General features: G+C 39.6%; 1 protein-coding gene across 1 annotated transcript; it reads left to right on the plus strand.

Moving 5' to 3' along the window:
* The first annotated feature begins 4 nt into the window (after positions 1–4).
* FH (fumarate hydratase) lies at positions 5–13705 on the plus strand. The gene is made up of 10 exons (XM_056482854.1): positions 5–269; positions 4381–4515; positions 5255–5365; positions 6727–6903; positions 7676–7858; positions 8891–9056; positions 10877–11080; positions 12295–12422; positions 12837–12990; positions 13498–13705. Exons 1-10 carry the CDS (start codon positions 150–152, stop codon positions 13638–13640), a joined length of 1521 nt encoding a protein of 506 aa, XP_056338829.1. The 5' UTR covers positions 5–149; the 3' UTR covers positions 13641–13705.
* Positions 13706–14094: the final 389 nt, after the last annotated feature.

Here is a 14094-nt window from a genome sequence, read left to right on the forward strand (position 1 = left end):
AGCCGCCCCGGGGCCGCACTCAGCGCCGCTGCAGCGGCCGCCGATTGGCGCGGCGGGGGCTCCGGGCCGGGCGCCGCGGCACCGTGACGCTCGTCCGGGGCGGTGCCGCCGCTGCTCCCGCCCCCGCGGTGCTCCCAGCCCCCGCCACCATGCACCGCTCACTCCGCGCCTGCCGCCGCCTCGGCAGCTCCGCCGGTCTGCTGCTGTCCCGCCCGCCGCCTCCCGCCGCCCCCGGCCGCTGGATCCCGGCGCCGCCCCGCGCCGCCATGGTGAGCTCCGGGCGGGGAGCGGGGAGCCGTGACCTCTAAGTGCCACCGCCGGCCGCCGCCTCCCTCGCTCCGCCCCCGCCCTGCAGGGAACGGGGAGCGGGCGGTGACGGGGGAGCCGCTGGGTCGGGGCTTTAATCCGCGTGTTGCTCCGCCGGCACCGGGAAGTCCGCCATCCTCTGCCGGGCTCTTGCGGCCATTTCCCGCATCCTCCCTGCGGGCGGGCCCCGCTCGGCAGCCGCTCCCGGGAAGGCCGGGATGCGCAGCGGGAGCTCTCCCGGGGCGCTGTCCGGCTGAGATTCACCGGCTCCTGATCCCGGTGTGCCCGGGCAGGAGAGGTGTCGGTGTCGGTGTCGGTGCAGGCAGGACCTGCTGCACAGAGCTGCGCTCTGCGGCGGCTGCTTCCGCAGGAACTCAGGGCGCGTTCTTGACGTGCAAATAATAAAAAGGTGTATCCTAATGGGAATACTCGTCGCTGGAATAGCTTTGGGGCTGCCTGAAAACTAGGGAGCTTTCAGCTGAGAACTGCCCGGTACTTCTAGCAGGCATCATCAGTAGTTATTCGTGTTTAATCAGTTGATGGTCGGGCTCAGGCGCGGGTGGGACTTGATGCATGCGCTTCAGCATAGAAATAGAAGCACGCTTTGGAAATGCAACTTCAAATCTCAGTACTACTAACACGTTGGATGTTGCATGGAAGCCTTAGTCTCAGGTGTATCTTTGTGAGTTACTCCTTAAAACTCCTTAAAATTACTTCTTAAAACGAGGTAATGTAGACTGTGACAAGAATTTCAGCAGATGGTGGTGTGTTCGGGATTTTATCGGTTCCTTAGTTTACTAAATTAGTTAATAAACTTACCTAGCACATCAGTTTCCAGTCTGTAATGTTGATGAAGGTGTAAAAAATAGCATTTAATAAAACAAGATTTCCAGCAAGTGAAAAACTTCATGGTGGGTGAAACTTAACTGCATAAGAAAAGCGGTGTCAAAACAGAACATGTAACTCAAACCAGTAGCGTGCAGAATGGTTCCCTTTTCTCTTTTGCCATTTGGCATCATCTGAGAAAAACGTGATAAATCATGGCCATCATTAATTGCTGAAAACCTGGTATTTATAAGTCTGGTCTGTAATCTTACAAGAGATGTGTTTCGCTTGTTGCAGGTCAGAAACGTGACCAGAACTGTGTGTGTTGTGAGTTCCTTGAGTTTAAATACCTGCACTAATTAAAGTAGTGGATTGAATGAACTTGGAAGTCAAGGACCTGTTGAATTCTTACAATAAAAGTTCAGTATGTTTTTATGTAAAAGAGGAACCACCAAAATATGTAGTGACCAGTATTTAAATTTAAAAAAGCAGCTACCCAACAAACCCAAGCCATCACTTTTTGATGTTTGTAGAGGTTTTCTCAGTAGCAAGAGCTGTTTTAAAACACATTGTGTATGTAGATATCACCAAATATTCATGCTGACCTGGTATGTTTATTGTGTTGCCTTTAAGTAAAGCTAAATTGCTCAAGATGTTTTAAATGGAATTGTTGTAATGGTTTTCTTCTGTAGTTAACGTTATAAAATATTATGGTTTGGGTTCTAAAGGGTAAATTTCAGAATCTTTGACTCAAATTGTGTTATAAAAGAGAGACTATGCTTAAAAATGGAACTGTTCTTCATCCGCTAAGGGACAACAGTAAAACATAAATTGCACATTCTGATGGTCTCAAAAGACTGCTTTTGACATGCTAAAAATGGTGGTTCTTTGAACTGAAATACATATATCCAAAAGTTGGTGCATCTATAAATGAGAATGTAATTTTCCACAGGAAGCATTACTGCAGCATTTCTGCTGTTTGAGAATCTCTGGTGTGTTATGGTGCAATCAGTTCTGATCAGTTCCCTGCAATAAGGCAAAAGTACAGTTCTATTTGCCTAACTGTAAGCTTTGGACTGTTTGGGTTCTAGGGATTTTGGAGGGCTGAACACATCTCCTCAGGGGAAAAAAGTTTCATAAATGTGAGGAACAGTAGTTGTGAGCAGAGCCTTGCATGTAGCTCGGATAGAAATTAGGTGAGCACAGGAGCTCGCCTTGGCTGCTGACAGAGTTTCCAGGTGTCCTTTTGGCTTCTCCCAAGACCCAGGGATGGGGGAGTAAATATTTGATGGAGTGTGCTGCTGATGTTCCATTTTACAGCTGGTCCTGTGGGTCAGAGGGTGACTCCAGAAATCTATTTACATACAGGAACTGCGACCTTCAGCTCATAAAGCAGCTCAAGAGGTTGAATTCTGGCCGAGGAGTGAGGGAATCACGTTTGTTACATTCACACTCAGTGGCTGCTGCAAACTGCTACACCAGTCTGAGAGTAAATGCTGCAGCTCAGTTCTTCAGACTGCATGATAAACATCACTTTGCTTTTTTACCTAATGGTACCTGTCACAGTAGGAATCAGCAAATGACATTCTTCTTGAGGCATGTTAACTTTATTGGAATTTTTGAGCATGGAATTGGGTAGGAAAATAGGGTTTTTTAAAATAATGATTTCATTGTTAAAAGGTACTTTAATGAGAATGTACTGATCCTATTTATCTTTGTTACACCATTGTTGACACTGGAATTATGTAAGTTCGAAGAATCAGTTGTGCAACTGCTAGCTTTTTTGTCTAGAAGGTTACAGGTAGTTTATCTTTTTATATTGTTTGAGGGTAGATACTTTTGGTTGCTAAACCACTGATGATCTCAATACCTGGGCTTGGAGCTGAATGAGCTCTGCCTATCCAGCTCTGACAGCTTTGCACTGTGTGCTTATAGCGATGTGATGAAGGAGTTCATTCTAGCCGTGCACCTAAGGGGTCCAGGGCCAAAGACGGGAACGTGGAAGGGTCTCCACGAGGGTGGACAATGGGACCAGGGACCAATGGGAACAGGGAAGGTGGTGCATGGGGGGCAAGGAAACCATTGGGTAACAGGGGCGGAACAGTGCAGTGAACTGGGGCCGATGGGGATCAGGGAACGGGAGAACATTCTGGAGAAAGGCCATATAGGGGAAAGAGGGGTGGTCTGGGCCAATGGGGAAAACAGAACTGCTGGGGTATGTTAACATAAAACTGCAAAGGGATGAGATTGTGGTTAGGTCAAGAACCAAACATTGTATTTGTATATAACCTGCCTATGGGGCTGACGTTGTTTTACTCTATAATAAAAAAATGAAAAGTTTTCTCCCCCTTCCTGAGGACTCTGAAAGGTAATCTCCTCTCCTGGGAAAGGATGAATACCTTTGTCACAGAAAATTGTGACTTTGCTGACCAGTGTGTGGGAAGAGGAAGAGTAAACTGTTCTTGATTCCTGGCAATTCCATAATCTTTGTAGAGTTGCATATGAATGGATCACATGATCAAAAATTAATTCATTCATTCTTTACAAAAAGTAAAGAACTACTTTTTTGAGGGTCTGTCAGCTAAATTAATTTAGCTGTGCCTGTTATTATCTGTTATGCACTAACAGATGCTAGGTGAATACGTGACATAGAAATATTACCATACATAAATATTGCACAAAATATACCTAGATATAGTTCCTTTGTATTGCACAGCTGGAGAACATCTGTGTTGATGGTTTATTAGGCTGGAAAGGATAATTAATGGTCAGTAACTCAGTACTGGATTAGTCAGTGCTCCCTTCCAGTATTAAGTGTCCTGTGCAGTGTGGATTTCAAATAGGAATTATGTTACATGTGTGTTGATTGCGTGGATGCTGCCCAGATTCTTACCATGCTACTTCTTCAGCTCCCGTTCTGTAAATTGTGAACTAAGTTACTGATTGTTTGAAAAGGAGAAACAGTCTCTCATCAGGATGAGGTTTCATGCAGTGGGCACCGAGGTCTTAAGCCTTGTAGTGCTACCTGTCACCATGGGTCAGCAATGGTACACAGTTTTTTAGCTGTGGCTTTTGGTGAGAAAGCTGCTCAAACTAGAAGAATGTCTCAACTTTGAAGATATAGTTAGAAACATACTTGTGACTAGCTGCATGCCTTGGCTTTGTATTTTTCGCATCTTCTTTTTCTTGACTACCTGCTTTCAAATAGACTGATTGCCAGTGTTTGAAATTTTTTTCCTGTTATTATAGTCTTCTCAAGAGGCTTTCAGGATAGAATATGATACCTTTGGTGAACTGAAGGTCCCAAGTGACAAATACTATGGTGCCCAAACTGTGAGATCTACAATGAACTTCAAGATTGGAGGTGTTTCAGAAAGGATGCCGGTAAGTAATTAAAATCTGTGTTCTCTTCTGGAGTATGTTTTGTACATGAAAGTGAATACTTTCTGAATACCTTCTTAGGCTTTTGCTGGAAGCATGAGCAACTTTGAATTTTAATGAAAGATAGAAATTTAATGGCAGTATATTATTGTGGTAGAAATATTTCTTGTTGTATTTAAATACATTGAATATTGCTTATGAGTAATTTTATGGTGTTGCTTATTTTTTAATAACCAGAATGAATAGAAATCTGTCTTCCATTTTTACAAAAATGAAAAAGCAAATGGAGTAATTTTATGTAGCATTTATACAGTTAGTTATTGAAGTAGTGCAGTATAGCATCAGTTGATATAAACTTAATTTGTAACGTGTAGCTGTGCATAGGCAATTAATGTGCACATGCTTTATCATATACTGACTCTCCACGTACTGAAATTTGTCAGTTTTCCCTCAAAAAGCTGTTTTAGTAATGGAACCAGTTCAATTCTAATGCATGTGAATTTTGATACATAGAGCAGCAAGCCTGGGCTTGTAAAAACAGTGATGTGCTGCTCACTGAACTGTTTGGATGAATGTTACTGTTAGTGGGAGCTTAGGTGACCCGATTGCTCTCTGGCTTTGCTGATGGACTCCTGCTGATTTAAGATCAGAAGGAGTTTGGTTTAGAGCTAGACATGCACTATAAATTGATAACATGTCCTTTGGGGGAAATTGTGTGTTTAAACTTACCCTTGTGCCTCAGGTCCAAGTCATAAGGGCTTTTGGCATCTTGAAGAGAGCAGCTGCTGAAGTAAATCAAGATTATGGTCTCGACCCAAAGATTGCTAAAGCCATTGTACAGGCAGCAAATGAGGTAGGAATGAGCTGTTCAAAATACTGCAACTGTCACTGTATTTTTGTTAAGCTTTTCATAGGAGGTTGGGGGATTGTATTTCTCAGATTGTTCCTGTTAGTAAATCTTGTTCTGCAGAGATTATTTCCTTAATAGAATATTTGACTGTTTTCTTTCTTGCATGTAAAGAAATGATAGAATGTTCAAATTCACATTAATAAATGCCACCCAATTGCAGAAAGTTGTGAGTGACCATTATTTCAGGTGTAATAATACCAGGTGTTTTGCTTTGAATAAATCAACAGATTTGTTTATCTAGAAGCATTTTTTACAGAGTTTTCTTGTCCTGATTACCTTAAAAATATTTCAGTGGTGGCAGAAGCTGTATCCTCTTCCTATCAGTGGTAGCACCTTAAGTCTTAAGACCCAATAGCTTTGCAGAACTCCAGAATATGTCCAGGCTTTTCTTGGTTTCTAGGGTTCCCCTAGTTAAAGGTCGACTAGAACTTTTGGTGGATTAAAGCTCCTTAGTTTAGATTCATAAATTCTGTAAGTTGTTTGTGGCATTCTTTATTGTGTTTTAAAAACACCCCTGCTACGATACTCTTTCCCTAACCTCCAAAATAATTTTCTAATACAACTTAAATAAGAAGAGGAATCAAGTTACTCTTGGAGGTGGGAATGTTGCCCCTATATAAGATGGGAAATACAGAAGATCCTTTCTTGAAAAGCATGATTCCAGGAGGACTGATGTATTCTGATAATCTGATTGTCTAGCCTCAGAGTTGTGACAATAGATCCTTTTTTTTCTGAGGCTAATATGCATGGGGGTGATACTTCTGAGCACAGATTTTGATACTATCACAAACACATGTTTAGAAAACTCTGAATGTGTCAAGGATTCAACAGGCTCCAAAAAATGTTGCTCAGGAGAGTGCCTTACAGGAAGGAGATGTTTGATGCTGGCAGCCATCTGCTGGCTTAGTTGATGCAACAGGTCTCTACAGGTGTAGGAGCTCTGGAACTTATCTGTATGAGATTTCTTTATTGAGAGAAGTCAGAGTCTGGTTACACAGAGAGAAGATGTAACCTAAAGTACCTTTTAAAAATATTTTTTGTCTATGTTTGTAGAACATAAAATTTCTGTGTATCTCTGTATCTCACAATCCAGTGTCTTCAAAAAGCATAGCAAATGTTTTTTTTTCTCTTTTAATATCTGGTATTACATAAAAACATCCTAATTATTCTGGTATAAATTCACTAATTGCTATATGTAGATTTAAAAATATAATGGAGAGCATGATTTTAATTATGGCAATAAAATTTTCAGGTTTATGCCTTTTTTTCCTAATGGAACAATTGTTCTCTTTTTTCCATTATAGGTAGCTGAAGGAAAACTAAATGATCACTTCCCTTTGGTGGTGTGGCAGACTGGGTCTGGAACTCAAACCAATATGAATGTCAATGAAGTAATCAGCAACAGAGCTATTGAGATAATGGGAGGCACACTGGGAAGCAAAAAGCCAGTGCATCCAAATGATCATGTTAACAAAAGCCAGGTTGTTACACTTGTTTTATACTGCTTTTAATTTCAAAAGTCTTGTGTCTTTGAATTGTGAATTTAGAGTTTTCTTGTATCCACTGTTCAGGTTAAAAAAAAAAGTTTTGTGGACAACTTCAGGAACAATTTTCTGGTTTTTTTCAATTTAAATGAACTTTAAGATGTTTTCCAGTGACAGTTTGAGCTTTTCAGATTAAAAACTTGGAATTCATTCATGATAGATAAATTCACACATAATGTATTAGACAGTGGTGGCCTTGTGACAACCACTGCTGCAGTCTTAAAGATGTTAAATATAGGTGCAATTTTTAAAAGTTAGATCATGGTAGACATTTTTATTATACTTCTCTCTTAAACTTCACCTGCCTTGAAGGAAAGATTAAGCCACTGATTTGGTTGTTTCCCTTCCTGATCGTTTGTGCTTACTCAGTATCCTGTGAACTATGAATTTACCATTATCAAAGCAATATGTGTGTTTCAGAGTCACAATTCCTTTGAAATCATCTGTCCATTTGTTCTCATCTCTCATAACTACTATAATAATTGGGCTTTTTTTTGTCTCAAGGTTGTTGTGAACAATCTATTAAATGTAACTTTCTGTGGGTGTAGTCGTAAAATGAGGAACTGACCTTGTGGAACACCCTTAAGTTGTTTACTTTCAGTTTAGTTTCTAATAGTTTGAGATAAAGAGAATAAAGCCACACATGTACATCTTACAGCAGCAATGATGAGAAAAAGTTTATAATTAATTTCTTTAATTTTCTCCACAGAGTTCAAATGACACTTTCCCAACAGCAATGCATATTGCTGCTGCCCAGGAGGTTAATGAGGTCTTGTTACCTGGACTAAAGAAGCTACAGAATGCACTCGAAGGGAAATCCAAGGAGTTTTCCCAAATCATAAAAATAGGGCGCACTCATACACAGGATGCTGTTCCACTTACACTTGGGCAGGTAAAACAAAATAAAAAATTATGCATTTCTTTGGAAATTCAAACTTAAGTCAAATTTAAGAAAGCCTAAATTAAATTGATAGTTTAGGATAAAATATAGGAAGATGCCTGAATCTCAGCCTGAGTATTTTTCAGTCTGTACTGGAGTTCGCTGGATATGCTGTACTCTTATACATCCATCCTAATTTTTATTAATTTTTTCCACGTGTTTTATTTTCAACAGTAGTAAAATATAAATTATTTTAAAATTATATTTCATTACCAGATAGCACAACACAGTTTTTCTGTTACACTGACATTACAGGGTAGTTGTTGTCTGTAATCTGTAAATTTATGTAAGTTATGTTTTGCCAACACACAAAATTATTAAGTATTGTGAATGAAAAATTTCAATGCATAATTTTGTGTATAAATATATATATTTATGTAAAAGATGGCAAATGTTATCATATAGTCAAGAATGGCTTATGTTACAGTAATTTAATAATGAATTAAACTGAATTGATAGCAAAGCAGGTAGAATTTATGGATTTTTTCCAAAGAATGCATGAGTGGGGATTTTGCTAACTAAAATAAGATGAACAAAGCCCAAGATCCATTTCTCTATTTGTACTTTGAGAATATTAGTGTAATCTTGGAGCTGATTTACTGTGGAATGAGATCTTGCTAAGTATACAACTAATACAAAAGGTGAGAGAAGGATGGATATATATTATATTATATATATTATATATATTATATATATTATATATATTATATATATTATATATATTTTATATATTTTATATATTTTATATATTATATAAAGATTAGTTTATTGTATAATTTTTGTAGCATGGGAGCAGTCCTTTCCCTCTTAATGTATACTTTCCCTCTTAATGAAAACATACTTAGATTTAGCATTTGGGTGAAGTTCAGTGCTTTCAGGTTTTTAGAAGAATTAGTCAAATCATGTTAAAAATCTTAAGTAAGCTGGATTCTTATTCTTGGTTGTTGTTTTTTTCCCTTAAATCTGTCCTCCTTTCTTTCAAAGGAATTTAGTGGCTATGTGCAACAAATTAAATATGGTGTGGCTAGGATTGAATCCACCATGCCAAGGGTGTATCAGCTGGCAGCTGGCGGGACTGCAGTTGGAACGGGATTGAACACAAGAATTGGCTTTGCTGAGAAAGTTGCTGCTAAAGTGGCTGAACTGACGGGTAAGGAATGATGTTTGGGAGTGAGTTATCTGTAAAGCAGTGTATGTAACATGCAGTCACATTCAAACTAAATCTGTCCAGTTTCCATACTTCTTGTAATTTAGCTGTATTTATGTTTTAACGTGAAACTTTAGTTAATGCTGTGTGTTATATGCCTTCTACTTTGGATTTTTTGTGCAATGTATTTTTATGATTATACTCAGTGCATTGAAAGTGACTGAAATGATGGTCCAAGCAATTTATCCAAGCAAGGCTCTTTGGATATGGATACAGTTTCAGATTTCTATTATTAGCCCGACTAGAATGCTTCTGTCTTGATCTTTGCTCCTCTGCCTCTTTTAATTTACATTGACTTGGCATAAAAGAAGGAAAAAAAGCTTCCAAAGCCACTTTGGTTTTTTCCTATGAAAGAGTAAAAGTTAACTGTCTGATTTTTTTTGATTCTGTCTTTATAGATTTTAAAATTTAATTTACAGTGCAGTTGAGTTTTTTGATCTGTAAACCAGATCTTTTGTGTCACAGTGTCAGTTTTCGAAATGCCCCCAAACAAATGCGTACGTCGCTCACTTACATTTGCTGTAAAATACGAAATTGCTTAGTGACAGTATTTTCGTTTTAATGGATCTATTATTCACAGTCTTTCAGAGAGTCAAGACTGTCTTGTACCCTGAAAGAGAAGTAACTTGCTGTAAACAACAGCTGCCAGGAGCAGTACAGGGCATGTTTTGGTGGTGCTAGGAAGCTCTCCTCTGTCAATGGATGTTTTGTGTCCTGTATGGGCAGGTTGTATGAGTAGGGCAGACTCCTGAAGTTCCTCATACTCTTACAAAGGGTGGTTATTGGCAAGAACAAAAGGAGAAGTTTGGGTGGATCTCTGTAACTGAGAAGGCAGCTGTGCAGTTCACAAGCCCATGCAAATTGTGTGGGATTTGGTGTTTGTAGGAAGTGCAGAACACTGGAAGTTCTGGGAATTATGCTGCTCTCCTTTGAACTGGTGCTGAAAGCTCAGATCAGTCATTCTGGGAGGCAGAAGTCCAGCCCAGTCAGTCCTTAGTGATGTCTGTAATTTTTTACAGTCCCATTCTGCTGGGACTGTCCTTCCAGGACAAAGTCCTGAAGGAATGTTTTTCATCATGGAACCTGGGCTTACATCTCAGGCATTTAATTAACATAAACAGAGCTGTGTCTTTCATTGCTCCTGTGCTCTTGCTGTTGGGAGGCATCCTTCTAAGTCTGATCCAGCTTTCCCATGTTCTGGCTGGTTTATTATTCACTTCCCTTTTGATTACTTCTTACTCACCCTTATGTCCTGGGGTGACGTCGCAGTGCTCTGTATCCCCAAATCGTGTGTTGCTCATGCCTGGAGAGTTTGTTTTGTCTAGCGAGGCAGCTGCAAAATCTTCTATTTTTATAACTGAAAGCACTACAGCAGTTAACAATCTAAAGTATCTAACTTGATTTAATGTAAGAAATGCCTAAGTTGGGCTAACTTTTGAAATATTATTGACATTTACAAAACACTGTGGTGCAGAAGCAGTGCTTAGAATGTAACACACTGTGAAGGCTTGAAATTTGTATGTTTGTTGTAGGTGGGTGCTCAAATTTTACACTCTTTCTATATTTTAGTAACCTTCATTGTGTCTTTTTGTATTTAATTTACTTAAAGAAATATGTTTGTGAAGAAAGTTCTAGAGGGAAGAGATGATCTTACAGGTTGTTAATTTTTAATTTTTTATTAAGCTAGCTGTGTGTTTGATTGTCTGGTTTATGTCTGCAAGGAAGTGCTTCACTGGTTTAATGTTTACACCCTCTCCCTGTAGGTTTGCCTTTTGTCACTGCTCCAAATAAGTTTGAAGCTCTTGCAGCTCATGATGCTTTAGTGGAGCTTAGTGGAGCCATGAACACAGTGGCATGCAGTCTGATGAAAATAGCTAATGACATTCGCTTCCTGGGCTCTGGACCACGCTCTGGGCTGGGAGAGCTCATCCTGCCTGAAAATGAACCTGGGAGCAGCATCATGCCAGGTACAGAGAACCCATATGGAGAGAAATGACCTGTTTATTTTTAATTTTTTTCACCACTGTTTCTTAACAAATGTTTACCAAACACCATCACAAATGTCAGTAAGTCCATGATTCTCTCAGGTTTTATCTACTGCCCTATTTTACCAAAACCTGTGTTCATAAAAATATTTGCACAGCTGTGTGTTGGCTGTGTATGTATGTATGGGGGAGAGTAGTATCTGTAAGAATATGGCTTTATTAACACAAGCATACTTCTCAAAGTTTTCTTTTAGAATTGCAAGATCTCTACAATTTTTAGGTAAAGGCTTTTCTGAAATAACCTTTAATGTCTGAGTTGTAGCAATACTGTCATGTAACTTGACTTTGGTCTCTACTTCCTAGTGTGATTAGTGGTATGCACTCAAATTTTCCCTTCTGCAAGGATCTTATTGTATGGGAGGATAAGAAAGAAAGGAATAATACTTATGATCATTCCCATCCTCTCCTAAAAAAGTATGTACATATGAATATTGTACATCCAGAACTATTCTGAGATTGTTCCTCCTGTATGATAAACTATAAAAGAAACAGGTCATGAACATACCTGGCTTTAAAAGAGCAAACAGTGAATGTTCTTTCTAGGATTATGTCTAAAAATTAAATGATAAAACCATAAAACAAACTTGCTTGGAGGCCACTCTTAACTGTGTGTGTTTCTTGGAGGGTTGGTTTTTTTGGGAGTTTTTCTGTTTTGCTTTTTTTTCTGACAGTGTACTAACTTTATCACAAAGTATTTCTAACAAATCAGTGATACTTTCCTTGAGCTGAGTGAAATTTGTTAGTAGTCTCCCAGAAATGCCAACTTGCACATATAAAGAAAGGCAAGTTTTAATCTATTGACTGTTACGAACTGTGGTACTGAACAGCTGTTTAGCTCATGCACATGTTGAGCCATTCAGAGCTCAAACTCTGAGTCTTCAGACACTGCTGAAGCAGCCACAGCTGTTTTACAAATCGTCACTGAAAATACTGAAATAGTACAATCAATTTAATATCATTTGTGGAAATACTTTATTTTCTGTGGTGTGCAGATACAGATGAGTAAGACAAGTTACTTCCTACAAAACGTTTTCTATTGAATGTGATTTGGTAAAAGGCTGCTGGTGGTTGGATGGTTGGTTGGTTTGTTTTTCCCCTTCTCCTTTGATAACCTTTTTCTCTCCATTCACAACCAGGAAAAGTGAACCCTACCCAGTGTGAAGCTGTGACTATGGTGGCAGCCCAAGTAATGGGAAATCATGTTGCTGTAACTGTAGGAGGAAGCAATGGACACTTTGAACTGAATGTCTTTAAACCCATGATGGTAAGTTCACAATGGTCTACATATCTAGGACTTTCTAAGGAATTGTTTGTACACTCAGATAACTTATGGACAGAAAAAAACCCTTAGTGAACACTTGAACACTGCCAAGGCTGGGGCATCCATAGCATCCCTCAGGTACTGTTCCAGTATCTCGTCACCCTCACAGTAACAGATTTTTTCCTGATACTAAGTTCCCCCTCTTTCTGTTTGTACCCATTGCTCTTAACACTACAGGTGCTGACAGAGAGTCCCTCTCTGCCTTCCCTGTAGGCCCATTTCAGATACTGGAGGGAAAATAGCCTGTTAAATAGGTTGAAATTGCAGGGAGGGCACCAGTTATGAACAAAGGTGCTAGAATGTGCAACTAGTAATACCTGAATTAAATAATTGGTATTTCTTTCTTTGTCTTGTTAGATTAAAAATGTTTTAAACTCTGCAAGACTTCTAGGAGATGTGTGTGTTTCTTTCACCGACAACTGTGTGGTTGGAATCCAAGCCAATACGGATAGAATCAACAAACTGATGAATGAATCTCTGATGTTGGTAACAGCACTGAACCCACATATAGGTAGGTTTAAGGCCCAAAACTTCTCAGAATGTGCCAAAATACTTTGTGGTAACATTATTTTGTACATTTCATTTGTTATGTCACAATGCTTGTGAGGCCAAGTCAGGTCAAACACCAATGGCTGCTGTAAAAGCTGTGTTCTCCTTCCAGTGGCCATGCCAGGATGTTAGAAAAATAACTGATTAGAGTCAAAAGGAGATTGGGAGAATTTACGTACCTATTTTCCTAAATTTTCATTACTAGAGGTTGAGTGAAAGATTACAATATGAGATTTTTTTTTAGAGAAGGTCCCATAAATTTTTGATCTAAATTAATTAAGACTAGAATAACAAAATTTATTTCAAGTAAGGACTAAGCATTTGGTGTGCATTTCCTGCAAATTGACTTAAGCAGTGATAGTAATACCTAGCAAATAATTTTCCCAAGACTGTGTCCCACTTCTCTGTCACCTCTAATGAATCATCTGAAATTGCAAATGGATAACTTGTTGGTTTTGTTTTGTAACAGGATATGATAAAGCAGCCAAGATTGCCAAGACAGCGCACAAAGAGGGGACAACGTTAAAAGAAGCTGCTATAAAGCTGGGGTTCCTTACATCAGACCAGTTTGATCAGTGGGTGAAGCCTAGAGATATGTTAGGTCCTCAGTAACTTCTGTAAAAAAAAAAAAGTGTTCTTAATATAAAAAAATAAATATGATATCATATAATCTCTAAGTGAGAAAAGGCCTCTGAGATCACTGAGCCCAACCTATGACTAAACGTCACCGTGGCACTGAGTGCTACATCCTGTCTTTCCTTAAGCACCTCCATGGACAGTGACTCTCCCACCTCCCTGGGCAGCCCACATCTAAGCACCTTTTCTGTGAAGAAACTACTTTAATGTCCAGCCTAAACCTCCCCTGATGTGCCTTTAAGACTGTGTCCTCTTGCCCTGTCACTTCTTTCCTGGGATAAGAGGCCAGTCCCCCCTGGCTGGACCCTTCTTTCAGGCGGCTGTAGAGAACAATAAAGGTCTCTCCTGAAATTGCTTTTTTCTAGACTGAGCACCCCAGCTCCCTCAGCAGCTCACGGGACTTGTGCTCCAGACCCTTCACCAGCTTCAT

Source organism: Oenanthe melanoleuca, chromosome 2 (assembly GCF_029582105.1).
Source record: "Oenanthe melanoleuca isolate GR-GAL-2019-014 chromosome 2, OMel1.0, whole genome shotgun sequence".
Lineage (NCBI taxonomy): Eukaryota > Metazoa > Chordata > Aves > Passeriformes > Muscicapidae > Oenanthe > Oenanthe melanoleuca.